At 39.2% G+C, this 22,830-nt stretch overlaps 1 protein-coding gene across 1 annotated transcript in view; it reads right to left on the bottom strand.

Moving 5' to 3' along the window:
- Positions 1-359: 359 nt before the first annotated feature.
- Positions 360-22,830, bottom strand: part of KCNB2 (potassium voltage-gated channel subfamily B member 2) — a 184,637-nt gene continuing 162,166 nt past the window's right edge. Inside the window, exon 3 of the mRNA XM_030237505.2 lies at positions 360-6,222. Coding sequence (XP_030093365.1) covers positions 4,060-6,222 — 2,163 coding nt within the window. The 3' untranslated portion in view covers positions 360-4,059. The remainder of the gene's footprint in view (positions 6,223-22,830) is intronic.

Genomic DNA, 22,830 nt, shown 5'->3' with positions numbered 1-22,830 from the left:
TTACATAATAGTGTGCTAAAAGGCTCTTCATGTCCGTTGCTCTAGTGTTAGACCAGATATCACCTCTCTAACATCACTAATGCTTGAATTTTGAGACCAATTGTGAAGTGAGGACACAGTGCATTAGACTGCTGCATGAGCACAGAGGCTTCTATAGTCTATACAATGTAGCATTAAAAGGCCTTTTGTGTTTTCATTTAAAAAAGTGTATTTTATATAAATTCGGTAGTGCAAAAACCTCCTACACCTTGTTACATTCTTTACATGACATGCTTCCCCTGTAAACGCTTTCTGTAGGAACTTCCTTTGCAGTTTGTGCGATACATTATTCCCCCCTACCCTCTACCCCCCACCCAGACTTGGATTAATGTGATTATCACTCAAAAACTCTGCTAATTACTCTGTGAACATTTTTTAAATATCTGCATTTGGTTTCATCATTGAAAAGGAATTAAAACTTTGATTCAGGATTCTGTAGTTAGTAAAAAATATAAAAAAATAGATCAATTGCAAAGCTGTCTCCCTGAACATTCTTCATTTTCCAGTGATGTGAGGAGTCAGACACCTTTCAGGTGCACAAAGGAGTCACTTCTTCCTAAGACTCCTGCAGTTGTTTTGAAATTGCACAGCTGGCATTAGAGACTGACCCCAGAACTCAGACACATTCTCCCCTTACTGTGGTGAATGGGTAATAAGTCCAAAATGGCTTCAAAGTTTTAGAAAACCAGAAAAATATACTTGTGTAATTTTGCATAATTTGCTGCATATCAACCCATGATGAGTGAAATGATCCCAGCCTGCACTTCTTACACCTGCTGTACTGGATAGAAAGCTAAGTCCAGTCCTGCAACTGCTCAAAAAGATGTTTTAATCAGGAATTATACAAGCTTGGTATTCAGAGGTGGATCCTGTATATGCAGTCAAGACTGGAAAAACCACATTTCTTAAACCTGTGCTTCTGGAAATAGTTTTTCAGCATAGACAAAAGTAGATAACAAAATTATACCAAAAGCACTTCTAAAGCTTAATCATTTTGCTTCCAGTATTTAAAAAAAATAAAGCATCTGTTAATAAAGTGAATTGCATTTCTTTCAAAATAAATGTGCTTCTCTGAAAACATTTAAAATACAGCAGCAAATAAGGGCCTGGTCTTTAATCTGATTTAAATAGTTAAAGCTCCTGTTGAATTTCATCAAGAGGGAGAGACTATTGTTCCTCTCATTTCGATTTCAGTCAGTCCCTTTTTCCACCAGACTCCCTTTGGTTTCAGGGGAAATTCATTTGCACAAGAATTGAGGCCTTGACTTTACTCCTTTTAAATTTGTAGTGATTTTAATGGGACAGAATCAGGTTTGCATGACCTTCAGCTCAGGAGAGCTTTAGGAATGAAATCTCTGTTCCTGCAGTAGGTTCCCTATGGCTGGACTCCTCCCTTTCCATCAAGTGTCATAGGTCTAAGGGGCTTTTCCAAAGCATAAGGGTCACCTGGGAGAAAAAGCACACAGGAGGAACATGACAGACCTCAGTCTTGCCAGAACAACTTCATTGTCTTGAATGGGAATTTTCTGTGGATCCAGAGCACGGGACCAGGTCCCATTTGGTCTTAATCTGGACTTCAATAGTTCACTAGGATGAAAAGGCAGATCAAACAGGCCCATGTGATTTCATAAAACTGCACATAGAAAATACAAATCAACACTTCAGGCATATAAAAATTGACTGGCATTTAGTTTTAGTCACTGAAAATATCTAGAAACTAAAAAAGAAATGTAGAAGAGTAATGACTATAAAATATTTAAGACCTAAGCTTGGGGACAGTGAGACACAACAGGATTGAAAAGTGTTACACAGAATACAGTATAAATACATAAAACTGAATGCAGCAAAAAGTTGAAATGAACTGCAATTAAAGACCAAAAGAACCATTTTTATTTTGAGAATTAATGACCAGACATTGCTTGAAAAAAAAAAAAGACATTGTATTCTCAAGTATTCAAATAACTGAAGAGACACCTCACTATTATCTCGTTACAGAAATAAGAAAACTGATGGAAATATAAATTTTTTTTTTTTTAAACCCACCTAAATGATTGTGCTTTGCTCATTGTTCAGCCCAGTCACAAGGATCAATATTTTGGGGCTCTTCAGACTTGCCTCTTTTCTATGTGCCAGGCTTGAGTGAGGTCTGTGGCATTGGCCATTTAAGCAAAGGGCCACGTTGTAACAAAAATGGCTGTTCCTTTACACTAAATGCTTTAGGTGCCTAGTTGTGACATATTCAAGTGACAGAAAAAGACTCAAGTAAAAATTAACCTACTAATCTATGGTAAGTACAAGCCTGCTGTTCCAAACCATGCATTGGTTGGTCTAAAGTACTTTTAAGTCTTCCCTACCAAAAAAAAAAAACCCAAAAAAATCCCAAACAAAACAAAAGGGAACATTTTCTAGGGCATGTCTGTGTAACTGCACACATTTGCTTATGATTAGAATTCATTAACTGAATAAACTTTTTATGATTTAGGGAATTAAAGCATTCTAGAAGCTTTTAAAAAATATTCATGGTGTAAAAAGCTGTGGATTCTGGATAAAATAAAAATAGCTTTTCCGAGACAGTGGTTAGAGGGGTACTTTGTAATGAAGGCTTTGGTTCAGCATCTTTTACAAAGCTGGAGAAATCAGAGAAATGAAAGATGCTTTGGCAGTTGTCAGTGGAATGACATTTTCTTTTATTTAAGTATAGTGGAAATCCTGTACTCATTTCAGAACAGCTCTGGAAGGATGGGTTGAGGCAAAGTTGGTGAGTCAAGTGATATCTTCTGTCAGTCCAAATGATTGAACTGAAAAACAAAAACAAGCTTTGGGGTATGGAAGACCTGAGGCAAATCACATGTAGTGAAGCCTTTTCTTCTCCAGCTCTATGATTTATGATAACAAAAGGTATCGCTTTCCCCTACAAACTTTGTCTCTTATGTCCTTTCACCTTAACAGCTTCAACATCATTGCTGTTACTGAAGTATGTGCACTGCATGGAGAACAAAAGGTAAAAGATCAAAGATCATGTAGAAGCCAAAATATTAAATCAAGGAAAAAGAAGACTGTGGGAAATATTTTTTTAATACCAAGTTATATTCTATGAGGTTGGAAACTTTTGGATATATCTGAATAGCCATTTGGCACTGTTTATTGCCACAGAAATAACCATGTTTTTTAAATTTTAAAATGGAGCGCTTTTTTTCTCAGTTATGAAATGTTGGCAATTTTCTACAAAAATATCAAATGCTTCAAGTTCTGGTCATTAAATCTTTGCTTTCCCTCACAGGATCATTAATTAAACTGACAAATGCAATAACTGAAGTTCTGCAAGTAAAAAAAAAAAACCCATCATGATTTATAGCACAGATAAACTAAAATACTGTAGTCCTTAATTAACAGATATACTCATGAGCTTTTTAACAGAAAGCAAGATACGTGAGATGCTTTAAGTAGAAGTTGCAATTTTGCAACATAAGTCTGTACAAAACCTCCAGGCAGCACGCTGTGAAGGAAGTACCTGTGTCCCAGGAAATGCTTTTTCCATAAATCCTTGTTAACAGTAGCTTTCCCCCCAACCCCAAACTATTTACAAGTATATGCATTTTGCAAGCTCAAAGCACCTTGTTTCACATCCTTATGAATGCATGCATTGACATTTCATCCTTTCATGTGCAAATTCTAAAATTCATTGTAACTGAGGGAAAAAAGAAAGTTTAAAGAGTTCAAAACTTGTCTACAATCATAAGTGAAAGGATCAAAAATGTCAGATGTTGCAGACCACTGGCTCCTAATAAAGCTCTCTTTATTGTATTCACCACTCTTGAGTAATTTTTTCCCTGTTTTTTTTCAGTTTGTTACAAAAGCAGTCTTTTTTTTTTTTAATTAAACAGTATTTAAACTAAACAACTCTTCATGCCATGCAAAAATAACATTTTATGCACTTTTGTTGAGGCTTTCCATGTTTTAGTTCATAGGCATTACTAACTGTGTTTTAAGAAAAGATATTTTTATTGCTTCTGTAACTAGTCACATGCTAGTTTCGCGTGTAGGACAATAACCAGTTTCTCCTGGACTTGAATGAATTTCTGGAGCAAATAAATGGTTTTCCATTTTGTGACCTTCTTGGTTAGTGTCTGGCTTTACCTCACCCACAGCATGGTAAATGTCTTGAGTACAGTTGTGGCTCATGCTTTTGGGTGAAGAGCTGACCTGTGACTCCCCTGGTAAATTGTTGCCATCACTGTGTTTATCCCCACAGCAATTTGTCTTGATATCCTGTTTTTTCTCATGTTTCATACCGTGTAACTCCATAAACTCTTCTTCTTCTCCAGTGTCTATTTCAGTGAAGCTCCTCCTCTCTTTTGAAGGGAAAGTGAAAATCTTTTGTTTGGGAAAGAGAGGGGATGATTTTTTAGCAGGTCCCTGACAAAGTGCAGGTGCATCAGCACCGAGTACAGGCCGTTCACCTTGGGGGGAATTTTCTTCTAGGAGAATGGTGCTGATGTGCTGAGGGGTGGCCTGTGTGAAGTCTGCTCCTGCTGTCACTGGCAGTGGCCTTGCAGTGCTCGGTGGAGTTTGTGGAGCGCCACCTCTGCTGTCCTTAAAATTAACTTTAAGGGATCTAGATTTTAATGGGTTGCTACCTTTCAGGGAGCTTTTGGGGCTTTCCATGGCAGTGTCAAAATGAAAATGACCATGTGAAACAGTTTGGGACCCACTGCCATCACTGATACCAGCTCTGTTGATTGGATTATAGTCAAAGGTGACATCAGTTGGAGAAAATCCTCTGTCTTTTGCAAATGGTATAAACTGAGAACTTCTTGCTCTTTGGTTTTCTTCCAGGTTAACAGCATCAGTTGGAAATCTCATTTGCAAGTGAGAGCCGGGAAACAGAGAGAGCGGAGACCTCTCTGTTTCCGTGAAGTCAGTTGCACAACTGGCAAAACTGTCGATACTGGATGTGCTTCTCATGTCCATTACGATGTCCGCAGGCCCCGCTGGCAAGGGATCTCTCTGACCTATAACTTCCTCCATTTCTATTTCTTCTTCATAACTGGGTGGCTTTGCTGACTGGTCTTGATAAGCAGCATTAAGATTAGGCTGAGACTGGGTTTTGGTAATTTCATTATACAGCATCTCCAGTTTTTGGGCACTGAGGTGCTGTGGGCTGGAGGATGCTGCAGCATTGTTTAATTGCTCGTGGGAGTCTTGCTGACTAACTTCTTGGTACTTGTTCTCATAAGATTTGTTTGAGCTTGTTTCAGACATTGTCCTTCTGGCCCATTTCCACCGGCTTGGGGACAGGTGGCTGTTATCAGGTGTCTCCTTTGGACTGAGGGATTCTCCAAGCTTTCCCGAATCTACTGCTACATCTATCATTTCCATACTGCGAGCAAAGGCATCTTTCAGATTCATGGAGACAATGCTGCCATTTCTTTTAGCTCGCTCAAGTGCTTCTCTCCTCTTAATTGCCTTCTCCTGTCTTTTCTGCTCCTTATAAAACTCTGAGAAATTGTTCACAATAATTGGTATGGGCAGGGCTATGACCAGCACTCCAGCAATACAGCAAAGTCCTCCAACTATTTTACCTAATAAGGTCTTGGGATAAATGTCACCATATCCTACTGTAGTCATAGTGATTGTTGCCCACCAGAATGACGCAGGAATACTTGTAAATTTTGTAGCATCCTCATCCTTTTCAGCAAAGAATACAAGACTTGAAAATATCATTATTCCCATGGCTAAAAATAATATCAACAATCCCAGTTCATTGTAACTCCGCCTGAGTGTAAAGCCCAAAGATTGGAGTCCCGTTGAATGTCTGGCGAGCTTAAGAATCCTTAGGATCCTCATAATTCGAAATATCTGAACCACACGTCTGACGTTTTGGAACTGCAGGACACTTTTATTGGACTCTGTGAGGAAAATGGTGACATAGTATGGCAAGATAGCCAGTAAGTCAATGACATTTAATGGGCCTTTGAAGAACTTCCACTTATTTGGTGAGGACAGAAAACGCAAGAGATACTCCATGGTAAACCAAGCAATACACACAGCTTCAACATGTGCTAGCTGAGGGTTGTCATTTGGCTGCCCAAATTCATCTATTTCTTGAAGTTCTGGCAGTGTGTTAAGAGACAGAGCAATAGTGGACAGGACGATGAACAGAATGGACACAATGGCCAAAATCTGTAAAACAAAATAAAAAACATTTTGGTTAGACTGATTCAAGTGTGCTTGTCAGGGTTTGATTAAATCCTTTCAAATGCATGTGTGTCAAATAAACACAGAATGGTGGAAGCTGTTTTCGCTGCTGTATTCATTATTTTGTTTTATTGTTTTGAATTTTGCACAGAGAAAACATTAGACTCATCTTAGACATGGTCAAAACCTGATTGCATTACTACCTGCAGTAAGCCAATTCATTTCAGAAAGCAGGCCATTACTGGTTTTACCATTTTTAAATTACAATAGGAGGTGGTGTTTACTAGTGCAAGTCACCAAGTGAAAGATGTATCGTTCCTGCTAATGTGCAGAACATTTTAAATTTTCTGCATTAATTGTAATTATGTAAAACTTTACACAGTGTGGAGAATTGATTGAGGAATACCATGTGTAAGATGGTAATTCGGTACTACATAGTGCACACTTCCCTAGACAGACATACATTTATGAGCTGAAAAGTCAAGAAGAAAAAAATTAAGAATAAACAGGAAGCACTGTTCAGGAGACTAGTCCTGCTGAATTTTCATGTCTGGACAAATTTCAGATGCTACGAGAATTGAAGGTATTGTTCCTGAATTAGGTTGACAGCAAAATTTTAAAAAGTAAATAGTATGAAGGTGAACTGAGTTTCTCATAATTATTAAAATGTGTACGTAGACAAAGGCTTCCAAAAAAATAGTTTTGCTTTCTGTCTAAGGAGATAGGTTTTATAATACATTTTTTCACTCACTTTCACAGAATCTTAGAATAACAGAAAGACAGAATCATAGAAACATTAGTGTTGAAAGAGATCTCCAAGACCCTCAACTCCAATCTTTGACTGAGCACCACCATGCCAACTAAACCACAGCACTAAGTGCCACACCACTTTCTTGAATGCTTGTAGACCTGCTGACTCCTTAGGCAGCCACTGAAATGCCTGACAAGCCTTTGGGTGAAGAAATTCTTCCTGTTCAACTTGAACCTCCCCTGGCAGAGCTTGAGGCCATATCCTTTCATCCTGCCACTGGCTGCCTGGGAGAACAGGCTTTCCTCCTCATGGCTACAGCCTCCTTTCAGGCAGTTTTAGAGAGTGATAAAGTCTCTCCTGAGCCTCCTTTTTTCCAGGCTAAACAATTGCAGCTCCCTCAGCTGCTCATCATAACACTTGTGAGCTGCTCTGTGCTCCAGACCCTCCACCAGCTTTGTTGCCCTTCTCTGGACACACTCCAGCTTCTCAAAGTCTTTCTTGGAGTGAGGGACCCAGAACTGAACACAGGTCTTAAGGTGCAGCCTCACAAGTGCCAGGTAGAGGGGGATGATTGCTGCCCTGGTCCTGCTGGCCACGCTATTCCTGATACAAGCCAGGATGCTGTTGATGGTCTTGGCCAGGGTACACTGCTGGCTCATGTTCAGCCTGCCCTGAGTAACACTCCCAGGTCTTTTTCCACTGGACAACTGTCCTGCCACTCTTTCCCAAGTCTGCAGCACCACATGAGGTTGTTGTGACCAAAGTGCAGGACCTACAATTTTGTCTTGTTGAACTTCATGCAGCTGGTCTTTGTCCATTGATTCAGCTTGTTCACATCCCTTTGCAGAGCCTTCCTGCCCTCCTGTAGATCAACACTCCTCCTTAACATTGTGCTGTCTGCAAACTTACTGAGGCTGCACTCAGTCCCCTCATCCAGACAATAGACAAAAATATTAAACAGGACTGGCCTCAATACTGAGCCTTGGGAAGCCCCACTAGAAACCAGATGCCAGCTGGATGCAGCACCTTTCACCACCTCTCCCTGGAACCAGCATCCAGCCAGTCCGGAGTCCAGTGAAGAGTGCACCTGTCCAAGCTGTGGGCTGCCAGTTTTGGACAATACTGTGGGAGACAGAATCAAAAGCTTTACTGAAGGTGGGCAGCATCCACAGCCTTTCCCTGATCCCCTAGGCAGGTCTCCTGGTCATAAAATAAGATCAGGTTGGTCAGACAGGACCTGCCTTTCCTAAACCCATTGTGGCCGAGCCTGATCCTCTGGTTGTCCTGTTCGTGGTGGGTGATTGCACTTAAGATAATCTGTCCCATAACCTCCCCCAGCACTGATGTCAGCTGAGAGGCCTGAATTTCCTGGATCATTCTTCTGACCCTCCTTGTAGATGTGAGTCACATTGGCCAAACTCCAATTGTCTGTTCTTGAGCTCTACACAGGTGAAACACTCCCTAATGTACAGACCACCCCCACCCCGCCCTTCCCCCCCTCCTTTCTCATCTGTTCCTTCTGAAGGGCTAGCCTGGAATAGCTGGTCATTGTCTTTTACAGAACCAATACTATGAGAAAAAAAATTAATATCAGCAAACATTACAGTTTTACCAGAAAGTTTATTTATTTACACTCTAAGGAATATGAGAAACTTTAAGACAGTGAGCAAAGTGTTAAAATGATATAAAAATTATTATAACACTTGGAAAAGGGATACTATTTTGGTTGGAATTCCCAATTAAATCCAGGTTTTTATTAGAAATACTAAAATAAATAGTTTTCTGTTTTAAAGATCAGTTTAAGCTCATTCACAAAAGCATTAACTTTCATTTCTCAGAAATGGAACTGTTAAATCCATTTGGTGAAGTTCCAAGGATGCATTAGGTCTGAAAAAATTGCTGGAACACCCAAGAAGAGTGAAATGAAGCTAAGAAGAATGCAAGTGTGAGGAGTGTATGCAGAGAGACTGGTCAGAGTGGTGTGTCAGAGGCACAGGCTCTAGAGATAGAAAGGCCACCTCACTGTAGCTTTGAGAAAAACAGCAATAAACTTCTTTCATCTATGGGTTACCAAGTGGATATTCAGCTCTGTAAGTACATACAGACGAACAGGTATCACATTTCATATTCCAAAGTATTCAAACATATTTATTTGAGTTTTTCTCTACCAGCACTGCTTCTTTTTTTTTTTTTTTTTTTTTCTGAACTATCTTTATTGGAGAAATAAGATTCATTCATTTTTTCTGCCAAATGAGTTGAGTTATGGACCATCTGTCTTCATCCTTCCTACAGCCAATTCAGAAAAAAACATCCTTAGGTTAATCTATCCTATTTAGGAGTGCTATACATTCCTTTAAACCTTCTGCTACCAACATCAGCAAAGAAGCCAATCTTAGTAAAGAATGAGGGCAGTAACAGTGGATATGTAGGCAGGTCTGATTAATGAAATTTGTAGCTAGGACTGAGGCAGACTAAAGGCAACACTTTAAGAGAGCAATAACTACTTTTCAAACTGTGGAAGCTGCCTTTATCAGATTTCTGAATAAAAGTTGGAAACTTAAATAAGGTGTACTGGGTTATCCACTTCACCTAAATGACTGTCAAAGAGCTAATGCAGGCTTGACTTCTCTAAAATACTCAATAACATAATTATACTTTCTGAATTTACAGAACAAATGAACGAGGCACAGGTCTGAATAGTTGAGCTTGCACTTTCTGTCAAGCTGATGAAACCTCATTGGGGCCAGAATCAGAATGCAAATAACAGGACTGAAAAAAGCTGTATAATACCAGGACCAAATTACTTGACATGCATTGTTTAAAAAAAAATGCAAGAATATATCTGCCCAACTGTCATCAAACTGATTTTAATTAGGAACCACTGGCATTTCAGTCTGTCATAAGGGATTTATTTTATGCCAAAATGTCTACCAACATACAAAAGATCCTAGAAAAGAGGTGAGTTAGTGAATAGCACTATGTGGCGTTGCTAAAACTCCATGCATTTTGAGAGTTTTATTGAAAACAAGCATCCATCTGTTTGTTCCAGCCATTCCTTCATGTGCTGCTAACACAAGCCTGAACTCCCCCAGCTCTTTTAATAAAATATGCAGTACAGCAAGCCTGGAACCTTAAGTGATTTATACATATAATCTATAAGCATGAGTCTGTTCTTAGTGAAAAAATTTACAGCAAAGTAGTTTAGTTTCTTCTAATGTAAGAATCTCAAGCTTTTATTTCTTTGTGACTTTGTTGTGTAATTAAAGCAGTGCATCATTCCACACACAGTATGTTTTAATTATTGCAATTGATTAGATTTCACAACTCATTAGGCAAAAAATGCCAGGGGAAAACTTGGAAGAACAAGTGCAACTATGAGAAAAAGAAGAAGAAAAAAAGAGCTCCCTATTCTGAGTCTACAAAAAGAATACTTTGCAGATATTACTATGCTGGTAAATTCCCATAGAACAGTTGCAGATTGCATTAAGAGAAGCACAGAAATTATAAGAAAGACCTGTAGCAAACTGCTAGGCTGCTTATGCTGATACAAGAAAGTAAAGAAACCACCACTGACTGAATCTTTCCCAGCAGAACTTCCTGTTTATTACATAATATTTTTAAACCGTGTTCTGGACTGAAATGCTGGGAAAATTTGCATACTCCAAGTCATTAATCTATGACCACAGCTCTTGACATAATATTTTTAACCTGAATTTCAGAATATACTCTGTTAAATGACAGATTCTGGCAGGTTATGTCACTCAGCTATGGTACTACAAAAGCACATAAAAATACAGATCCTCCTAATCTTTAAAAATATTTCATTTTCAATGACAATTTTTTCTAAAAGACTGGACAGATTTAGATTTTTTTTTTCCCATGGGCTGGATATGAGGCATTTGAATCTGTTTATGCAATGAATAGTAAAACATTCCTTGAGTTAATGGTGCAGTCTTAACAGCCTCTGCCAGATGCTGTTATCCTACTTTTTGGGTGCAAGGACTGGTAGCAATCTCCTGCAAATTTAGTTGTTTCCCAGTATTAAATTGCCACTAAAAAATGGCTTTTTTTCCCTGTGCACCCCCTCATTGCTTATTACTGCCAGCAGTGTGAGGAATTCTGCATAAAATGAGCATACAACTGAGACAGAAAATAAAGGTGCAATGGAACAGCCTTCAAATTGTTCCTTGCTATGCTGCAACAACTCATACAATATGTGAAATGATGTGATATGTGAAAAGGCTTCTGCTATAACTGACAAGCCAGTGTCATTTTTATGTGCAGCAGAGAAAAAGTGTGCATCAGGTGCTCATTAAAACAGAGCTGCTGAGGGGAATTTCAGTTGAGCCCCACAGATCAGCCAGTACAGTATGTTTGATTAATACAGGTTTCAGTCTGCAATTGACTAAGACTGTATTAGCAATAGTGTTTCCTCAGTCTTTTCTTTCCCAGGGTGGGATCTAGGGTAGGATCTAGACCATTTAAATAACAGACAGCAGTATTATCTCATACTTTTGAGATTTCTAACCTCCACAGACAATGAAAATTATCAGGCTGTCACATGTTCTTCCCTTTCTGCATTGAAATGTATGACATTTTCTTCATATAAGACATACCCTAGCAGTACCTTTAACTCTGCCTTTAGAAAATCTCAGAAAAAATTGATGTTTTGAAAGCCTTTTGAAAGGCTTCTGGAGAACTGTATCAACTTTCTTGGGTACTTAGCTATATGTTCTCAGAAGCATCTGCTCTTGGGAAAGAGGTGTCTAAATTTGAGCAGATAGATATCTGGAGTTGATCTAGATTCTTCAGATCAACCTGAGAGCTACCAAGTGCTGCAGCCTGCAGGTCATGCTGGATCCTGCATGGAAGTGTGTGGTATTCACATCCTCTTTGAACAGAGAGAGACATAATTCTCTCTCCCAGGATTTTTCCTGGGGAAGGCAGTGAGAAAGCTCAGAGAGAAGAGAAAACAATTTTTATCTCTATTTGCTGCTCCTGTTGTTTGGCCCATGTGGAATGTGTAATGGAGATTGTTTACCAAAAGGGATTTGTTAATTGGCCACTGGTGATGGTTGTTTGGATTGATTGACCAACGAGGTCAAAGCTGGGTTGTGAGGTGAGGGCCAGGGGTTTTTCTTGAGTAGTATAGCATAGTTAGAGTATAGTATTAGTATAGTATGTAATTTAATATAGTATAGTTTAATAAAGCAATTGTTCAGCCTTCTCAATCACGGAGTCAGAGCACGTTATTCCCCAGCTGGGGGTCGTCTTGCATCAATAGAAGTGTCCTTAGCTTGTAGCACAGAGCTCCCAGCTCTGGCCCCACAATCCACAGACTCACAGCCACCCTGGTAGGAGCAGAAGGTTAGATAATGGATGTTTTCATTTTTCTGAGGGAGTAAGCCCATGACAGTGGAAGCCATTTTGGGAGGTTTGATGAGGAGTATATAGAAATTAGTTTACTTCAGCAGCATCCTTTACTGTCAGAATCTTCAGGTTGTGATATTGAGTTTGCAACTGAATGGACAAAAAGTCTTGCTCAGTAAGAGTGCTGTCTTGTACATCTGTCTAAATCTGTTTGCATTCTGTTCTTGATATCTGGGACTTTCCAAATGAGAGGCACATTGGAGAAGGAAAGACAACACTACAAATTGAGCCACCTTGTAACTATAAATATTATCACATGAGGAATTTTAAGATTAGTCAGGATATTAGTCTGTAGACATTTAGGAGAAGGGGCCATTAAAATATTCTTCCATGATGCAAAGGACAAGAAGAAGGTCATGACAGAACATCTTGCTCCCTAGTCACTCCATTTTCTCCCTCCATTTTTACAAGCATCACCTCTTGCTTCTGAGTCACAGTTCTATCTCATGCTGCTTTGCAAAGGGGACTGTGCTCAGCTCACACCTGTAATTCTGCATTCCCACATATCAGTGTGCCATAGATCACATTGTGAGCAGTCTGACAGACTTAAAATTATTTTAAATCTAAGGTTTCAATAGAGACCACGCTGAAAAAGTTCAACAAAAGGCAAGGCATTTTGCTACAATCCTTTACTGGCTAATGCTCTTTTTTAAACATATGTCCTTGGCCATGGGACATAAAAAAAGGAGACAAATAGAAATGAATCCTGCTTGGATTTACTCCAAACTAGAACACAATGGAGCTATGGCAAACCTTAAGCATGCCAAATCTAAGCAATCTCAATAGTCCTGCAACATTGAAAATTATCTAAGAATTGAAGTAAGTATATGTTTGCAAATGTTCCTTGTTTGAAGTGATGGAAAAATTAATTTCCTAAGAGTTGAATTTTTGGAACATAAGAGAGGGGAATAATTTAACAGAACAGCATAAATTTAGTGCAACTTACAGCTCTATCACTGTTGCCCTTTCAGGAACACATCTGATTATAACTCTGACAGCCTGTGTGATTACTGAACAGCTTCTCTCTGCTGCTCTCAATCTCCTCCCTTGATGACATTATTTAGAATTCTGACTTTTCATTTTCCCCTTTTAAATAGATTAGCATTATTATTAATGTTTTTAAGGACTTGATTTGACTGTTCTTCATTGCTCTTTCAGGGTTATTCATTAAGCCTCACATTACCTACATATATGAAGGATAAGCTCTCAGTGTTGCATTTATCTAGTGTCTAAGTGATGCACAGTCTTTTCTTTTGGTCTCTGCACTGGGATGACTCTCACTTAAGAAGCTTGGTTTAGAAATACTCATTTAGGAGGTTTTCACTAAAGATTTCATGACTAGCTCCATAAACACTCATCATATTTTTAAATATGAGAATTATCTACTAGTTCATCAGTAGGTGAAGAAGCTCTGTCTCCAGTTTAGCTTGACAGAGAAGTTCCTATGAAGACAGTGAACTCAAGTCCTTCTAGATGTTTATTCACAGTTCTATGAAGTTCAGTGGTGACTTTACCTAAGGAGTGGCATATGGCCAGGGATGTGCAGTCCTACCAAGCTCACCCAGACTGGGAGCCAACATGTGGGACCACCTTTGTTTCTGTAATGTGGTGTCCTTCAAGTTTCCTTCAAGCACAGCTGTAGTCAAGCAAGGTATTTTGAAAGTGGCTAGGGTAGGTCTATTTGAATGGAGAAACTGCTTCTGCCTTAGCAAAACCTTCACTTCAGAAGTTCAGTCACAAAGCCATTCTCTGTAGCTGATATACTTCCTGCTTGAGAGCACTGTATAAATTCCATTTTTTGCACAAAACCTTTCCACCACTTCGTGCTGACCTTCCCATCCCATAGATGCTTTAGAAGACCTAGTATCTCAGAGGGAATAAACCTGCATAGGAAAGGATGTTTTGTTGTTTGAGATTAGCAAGCATCCTTCTGGTTTAAAGTAACAGGAATAAAATGCATCTGCCCTGCAATCTGTGGCAGGTAGATTACTGTTTTATGTGTTTATGCTGTTAGGATAACAGTAATAGAATACACCCCTCCTGCATTCTGGGGTGAGCTAACTGTATTTACCTAATGACTTGATTATTGCTTTAGGGAAGGGTGGCCTTGGGGTTTGAACCACCAAGATTTTCAGCATAGGAATTTAGTTTGGTTTTGAGAATTTGATTATGGCCAAGTATCGAGGTGGTTTTGCATAAGGCAACTCTGTGGGTAATATGGCAAATGGGAACCCTGGGAATGGACTGAATCTCTGTGAATCTGAACACAGGAACCACTCAAGCCTCCTAGAACACTAGGGACATATTAGGTATGCAGTAGAAAACTAAGTACAACACTGCAAACATTTGCAGGACATATTTACTAAATATTGCAACCAAAAAGTGATGTTGGAGAGCAGAGAAATTGCAATATGCACAAGCAATAGGCAATGGATTGCAAATGGGGCTATCAGCTTGAACCTTAGCACAGCCCTGATGAAACCTGCTGTGATTCCCTACAGGCAAAAGCTGAGGTTAATGCTGAGGGCATCTGTTGGACTGGCAAAGATGGGGAACCTTAAATAGTCACAGATGAAGACAGTCTTCATAGTTTGGGAAGAGACAAATGTATTTAGTTTAGCATCAGTGGAGACAACCTTGAATACTGAATCAGCACAGAGCTAATAAGAATTTTTTTTTAAACATATTAAGATCCATATCAAGTCAGCTCTAATATTTTTTGCTGTTGTTCAACAGCAAAAAGCTATTTCAGCTGGAGACATGAAATCAATTATTTCATGATAAATAGCAAACTGTCCCCTAGGAATTAATGTAGAAGAAATGGCAGATCCAGAGTAAATGCAGGTGAATTACTTTTTTTTTTTTTTTTTACTATGAAATTGGATAAGCCCATGAATTTGACTGTCATATATTGACAGAAATAGAGCTAGTACCTGCTTGAAATTATAGTGTGTCTAGTTTAATCAATTAAATAATTTAATGTAAGGTAGTTTACAGTGAAAATAAAAGTTTATCTAGCTAATGCTTTCTTTTCCCTATAACATTATGAGAGATTACTTGCCTTACAGATAATCACAAAAAATTAACTTAAAGAGTCATCTTAAAGGCTTTATTTATATATAGCATTTGGTCTCCTAAGTATTATTTCTAAATGGAATAATTTGCATATGGGGCTATCAGCCCCATATGAAAAGAAAAGAAAAGAAAGAAAAGTCACCTACATTTATTAAAAATTAATGAGATGTCTTTATTAAAGCTCCTGTCTGCCCTTATTCAGAAGTTTTCTAAACCTTTGACATATTTCTTTCATTTAGGCTGTGTTTTGCAGGAGTTGTCTAGTTTTTGGGTAGTGAAAGCTGAGTATTATTACTTAGATGGATGTACTAGACTCTCCAAAATTTGCATTGAAGTCATGACAAGAAGCTTGCAGTTTCCAATCCTTTTGCATAGCAAACCATATGCAAGATCTGTTCTGTGCTACTTCACTCACAAAAACATTGGCTTCATTACAGGAATTTCATTAAAAAGAAGCCCAAACAAACAAAAACCGACAAAACGCCACAGCAACACAGCACAGCCTCTAGACCCAGGCAGAGAGGTGGTCTCCAGCAGCAGCTGGGCCGGCTGTGGGAGGCCGAGGGAGCGGGGCTGGAGCGGGGCTGGGAGCGGGGCTGGGAGCGGGGCTGGAGAGGGGCAGGAGCGGGGCAGGGAGCGGGACTGGGAGCGGGGCTGGAGCGGGGCAGGGATCGGGGCAGGGAGCGGGACTGGGAGCGGGGCTGGAGCGGGGCTGGGAGCAGGGCAGGGAGCGGGGCAGGGAGCGGGGCTGGGAGCGGGGCTGGGAGCGGGGCTGGGAGCGGGGCTGGAGCGGGGCAGGAGCGGGGCAGGAGCGGGACTGGGAGCGGGGCTGGGGGCGGGGCAGGGAGCGGGGCAGGGAGCGGGGCTGGGAGCGGGGCAGGAGCCGGGCTGGGAGCGGGGCAGGAGCGGGGCAGGGAGCGGGGCAGGGAGCGGGGCCGGAGCGGACGGTGGCACCCGGAGCTGTCCCCGGTCCGGTGCTGAACGCGGGGCCGCTGCACAGCGGAGGTGGCAGATGTGCTGCGCCCACATTCACCCTAAACCCCTTTCTTCTATCACTTTACTTACATGAAGGTATGCAAATGATGCAGTCTAAAAAGATAAGTCTTGGAAAATAAAGATAGCTCCGGCATAATATTTGTTCCTTGGAAAAAACACCGCTGAAGGAGGCAGGAATCTCACCAGTGGTGGGATATTTCTTTTTACTTCTTGCCATTCAGTAAGTTATTACTAACACCCAGCAAATCACGCTGGAGATAAACAAGCAGGAGTAATGAAAAATCAAATCCCAATTGTTTAGCTCTAAGGAGTTTTTGCATAGGCTGTTGAATGGATTTAATGGGGGAAAATCACACCTGATATACAGATTTATTCTGATGCTGCCTATTTTGATATTAACATTCCACTTAAAGCAGAAAGCTGGATGCAACTGATTATTAAAACGTGGAAACTGGAATCCAAATTACTTGGTTCTCACTGTTTCCATTTGTCATTTAGTTTTAATGGAATCTGCTTTCACTTGGGACTTCAGGTTATTAACCAGGACTGCACACTTGAGTCTAATTTGCTGAAAAACATGTTAAGATTTTTGTTTGAACTATTCTCATTTTATCATCTTTTTACCATTGAACAAGACTGTTTTTTAGTCATATGACACAATGAGTAGGTATGGTTTTCCTGAAGGCTAATATTATCTATCAGACTTATTTGAAATTATGACAGGCCCAAAATTCTTTATTCACACTTTTAAAATAGTTTTTCTATCTTGGCTTCATGTCAATTTGTATATAAATTTCAGAATGAAGGCTCTATATAAAATATCAATAATAATCTATGGTTTTATGTAAAGGTTATGCCAGTATTTCCCAAACTTGCAGAATAAGAGAATTTTTTAGGGAAAGGAATCCAGCCTGCTGTCTTTTTTACAATAAAGTAGTTAAAGGTCTGCAAACCTTAAGTGTCATTTCCTTATGTTAGCTGTCACTCCAGGATTACTTCTGAAACTTCATCTGTAATACTGCAGTTTCAAACCCTTATTAAGGCGTGATGTATGCTGTAACACACACACAGAGTACCAATGCTCTTCAATAAATATGTAAATGTCCTCACATCACATTTAGGAAGGTCAAATTGTAATTGAAGACAGATCTGATTCACAAAATATATTAGCCATTATTAAAATACCATTAAAAGGTACTGCTCATGCTGCTTTGAGCTCAGACTAAGACAGTATATGAGAAAATGCCTGTAAATTACAAGAACATTCCAGTTTAGGGCTGTAATTCAGACTGCTTTTAGCACAAATATCTCAGGCAGGTGCTGAACAGGGTGTTCAAGGAATGTCTTTTTATCCCAAACTGTGACAGAAGAAGGGCTGACTATTCCCTGCTCTGCATAAGATTGGTTTTGCTCTGTCACAAATAAATGTCTGTTATGATTATAGTCTATTAGAATTAGGGTCAATCAGTGTTACAGGGTCTGTTTTTTCTCATGAAATCAAAGGGAGGTTTACTGTTTCTTTTAGCCAGAATGCACCAGTGGAGTTTGGATATTTCAGTCAGCTGTACTGGGAAGCAAAGGAGGGCAGTCTGACAAGGCTTTGTCTAATGCTCTGCACAAATTTTGATATTTTTCCTATTTCGTTCTTTAACCAGTAGATGTCTCTGTTTTATCATGCAGCCGTTGACAAGGACACACTGTTCCTGTTGACACACACATATTTGGTAAGAGAACCATTTGTTTTCCATGGAATGAGTACACGTGAATGCAAAAATGCCGACTTAATGCTCTCAGCATAACCCTGACCAACCTAAGCCCCAGCAGCTTTGGTGAGAGCTCTGGCTGCTAAACAGTATTGAAAATCATCTTTATGCAAATGTCCCATAGGATTTTAAGAGGGCAAAAGGGGAATTGGTGAGATTCTATGGATATTCATTTAAAAATATGTAATAAATTTAGTACATCTTTTTTTATCCCATGGGAAGGCTCACAGAAGCAGCTTACAGAACAGTGTGGAGTATTTGATTTCTACAATGCCTCAGGAAATTCCATGTTGTGATAGGTGAATTATCTCCTCTACTTCACAAATGTGTAAAATTATATTATTTCTGCATCTACAGGCAAGGCATCAAGAGTAGTAATGTAGATTATTTGAAGCTCTTGTACCTAACTAAAAATATCATTGTGGTACAATTTGATTCAGACTTCTGTATTTTCCAAATTTGAAAAAAAATCTAGGATATACACAGTTTTTCTAAAATCCCTACAGAAGAGATCATCAATTTAAAAATTATATTCAAATTCCATTATTTTAAATATATGAAAAATGAGGATATATTATTTCAGAACTTACAACTTTTTGATTTTTAGTAATTGTCTAAGAATGTGATAGGTTTCTATCAGTTGTTTCCTGGCCTTGTTATAGTTCTCCAAGGACAGTTATCCACACATTTAAAAACTTAGAAGCTATATTTTTGGTCTCTGTTTTCCTGGATATCTTTATATTTGAGATCCTGGATTAGGTCATCAGAGAGAAAAAATACTAGACTGGATCTACACTGAGCCTTGAACTGCATCAGAATTTTTGTTTGTGGGTTGCTCCATCTTGGTGAGTTGCTCCCTTTCAGAAATCCCTACAGAAACTGTTAGGATCTTTTGTTGTGCCACGTACTTATTAAAGTAAAAAAGCATATAATCTTAGGAAAGAAAAAGGTCACCTCTTTTAGGGGGCTGCTGTTCCCACATGAACAAACAGTATGCTGTTGGTTTTTGGTTTTTTTTCCCATTAAGACCCATGTCAATGTTGGAAACAGAACTTCTCTAGCTGGAAGGAGCATGCTCCTTACAGACAAATGCATGTCACAGACCAGCCCTGTGTGTTCTCACTTCCACCCACTGTGGCTGTTTCTCCTACTGTTGAGTGGAGCCAGAGGTGAGGTATTTTTTAGCCCACATTTATGCTCCAAGTGCACTGTGATGAGAGGCATAGATGGCCAGTGTGAGTCATCAGTCCCATGTCACTGGTTCCACTGGCTAGCCATTTCTGGGAGCCAAGCAGAACACTATGGAGCAGAAATATCAGGCCTTACCCGAAATGGTTTCCTATTAAATACAGCTTTTCCCAAATATCTGAACAATGAGGAGTTGTCTGTAGAAGGGGAGATGAGTGTTGACTGCTTTCAAAAGAAGGACCAAACTGTCTGTCAAATCTTCCTGGTTGTCAAACCGATGGCCAGGCCACAGAAACCCCAAAGGTTTCCATGACTGCAGCTACAGCAGAATTTCTACAGCTCAATCAGGCTTAAGACAAGCAATAAACCTGGAAATAAATTTGTCAGGTATGAACAGCTACAATGCAGCTATCTGCAGCAAGCCTATGGACAATAAAATTCATCTTCGAAGAACCCTTGAACGTGGAACAAATACATTATACTCTGGCTGTGCTTCAGGATGTATCTTTCATAGCTGAAAATTTCATAATACACATATATTTTTTTTTCTTTTAACTGCCAGCATCTGACAATTTATGATAAAGTCTTGGAACAGAGTCTTTGGGGTATTTACACACTGATTACATGTATTTCTACTTCTGAAAGCCACATAAAGCCCCCACACCCACCACCAAAACCTCAAAAATTTGCTGGAAGGTTAATGTTTTTCTTTATTTTGTATGATTTTTATGATAAGGGATAGAACTGCATGAGTAATTAAAGAAGAAAAAGATTTGTGTTATTACTCAGAAATGTTAATCAAAACAAAGTAAACATTTTTGAAAAATCCCTTACTGTGGAATATATATGACAGAACCATATGGCTTTTAGTAATTGCAGTAATAGCAGTACTGGAAGTAAACAATATAATTCCAGTATCTCCTGGAATAAACTGGAACCACTGTGTATGAGGAATATACGTAATATTACTATATGCTGTTATGGATGTTTTCTCTGAGATGTAGACACAGAGGTATTACTTTCAAAAGGATTATTAATTATTGATCTTGCAGACTGTAACTGCTTCTGCTTTATTCTGGGTCCTTTATGTCCAATTATTTTTCTGCAAGCTGTATAATTGGAAACTCATTTTTATGGGGAAATACCTGACTTACTATATCTAGGAGCTCACTGGCAGTGAAGCACTTCACTGCTATTAATAGAAACACCACAATGACACCATAGCTGAGGTTTGTTTTTTTGAAAATGATTTATCTGAGCAGTCATGGCAGTGCACGCTCCTGTCATTGTCCCATGCTCCTTTGAAGGATAGCAAGTGGGACAGAGGTGATTTTTTGCCTTCAGTACAATGCATTTGACATTATAACAGTTAGAGTTACCCTGAAAGGAAATAACTGGCACTACTACTTTTACTGTCACATAAGATGGAGAAATGCATGTGATGTGGAGATTAGGGCGTCACAGCACAGTAATATTTGGAGTGCTTTGCAGAATTTGGGATCTTGACTTCTGAACTGAATTTTCAGCACCTAAGAAAACACTCTTCTTCTTTGAGGTCCTGTTTATATTGCAGAATGTTATCTTTTGAAATATTTCCGTTAAGACAGAAAATGAGAAGCTAGTTTGACACAAAAATAGGATATTTGAGAAATATGGGACTATATTACAATGATTGAAGGAAATACAACATCCTCCATCAGCCCTAACATCACCATTTGTGGGTACATTTCTGCTCAAACAATTAGCTCCTGCCTAATTTCCATATCCTGGTTCACATCTAGGTTCTTTCTGGAGGCATATAATTACCTCTGTGTGAGATGAGATCAATATCCTTGATAATATACTCCAGGAGAACGATATGGACAGACCAGTGAAGTCTAAAAGCAGGAACAAGGATGTTCAGACCAGATTGGCTCATGACCTCCACCTCTGCACAAGTGCCCCTCCTGACACTTCTGGAATGGGAGGGACTTTTGAGGAACCTGGCTGCGTGCTTGCACTGAGCCATAAGAGACATTTTCATCACTATCACCAGCACACTTTCAAATGTACCTTTTACAGCCCCAATCTGACGTCAAATGTGATTTACAGGAGAAAGCACTCATATAGCAACTGTGTGGTGCTGCTGTACATATCCAATGCTTCTGTTGGGGGAAGCCTGCTGTATGTAACTCAGCAAGATAAACAGTAATTTCTATGGATTTTTATCTGCAGGAGGCTTGTTTTAGAGCAGCATGATTTGGGTAAGAGATTCCCCTAAAGGCATGTGAAATCGTAAAGGAGGAATAGTTTCCAAATCTCCCTCTGTGGAAATCAGAGAGCCAAACAGTGAAATGGTGCCAGTAAAGAAAGTGAGGAACAGATGTACTTTCATTGTCTGATCCTTCCACTTACTGTTAGCCTTTCAATACGATGAACACCATTGCTAACATGAAAATATACAAATAAAGCTGCATTGAAAATGTCAAACATCAGCAGTGTTAGTAGGGTCACTAGTTTCACACCGATTCTGGAAGCTGGGATGAAAAGAGCTTATGATTTTTATCTTTACATCAGAGAAAAATGTGTTCTGAAACACCCTGTCAAAAGGAAAAGATGCAATCCCCTCTCCATTACAAGCATTGGATTTTTATTAAAATTCATTTAGCGTCTAACTTTGTAGCTGGAAAGAAAAGCAATATTTATTTTGGAGTTGCCAATTGCTTTTGATTTTGACAAATGACTTAAATTATTTGCTTATCAGATTTACTTTAGGAATGAATTGTATATTTTTTTCCAGAGAGTGTAACAATTCCTAAAGGGTTTCATCAATTTTCCATTAATGTGCCAGTCAGTCTTAAGCAATAATTACAAAAGCAGAGGCATCATATTAACCTCTTGATACCAGAAGTTGGAATTAGCATATTAGCACTTAAGCAATGCAAACACTGGCCCATTGGTGACAAGGGATTAAACTGCAGCATGCTGTGTCTGCTGGGAATAAATTCACTACACCTGGCCTAGGATATTTTCTGCAGTGCACAAATCCTTATCCAGATGCACAGAAATCATTTGGAATCCTCCTAACTTTGGGAGCCAAACACCCATGTAAAGCAGGAGTCAGGAATAAAATCCTGATTTATCTCAAAGCACCTCAAATGAATGAGCCTTATGTTTTCTTTTCCTGTACTCTGTACAGTAATTATTGGGTGCTTTTGCAGGGAACATGTTTGTGCATACTATCAGCAAATATTTTTGATCAGTAATTTATACATCAAGATATGCTTCAAAATCTTATCACTACAGTTATCCTAGGTGTAAGAACCCCACTGCTTCATACTAAAATACTAAAAAATGGACATGGTAGAATTATAGGAATGGCAGTATAATTTTAAACAGAAATTTAGTGAC

This window comes from Serinus canaria, chromosome 2, assembly GCF_022539315.1.
Source record: "Serinus canaria isolate serCan28SL12 chromosome 2, serCan2020, whole genome shotgun sequence".
NCBI classification, from domain to species: Eukaryota; Metazoa; Chordata; class Aves; order Passeriformes; family Fringillidae; genus Serinus; species Serinus canaria.
Note: the sequence above shows the minus strand (reverse complement) of the source record. Positions and strands in the feature narration are given on the sequence as shown.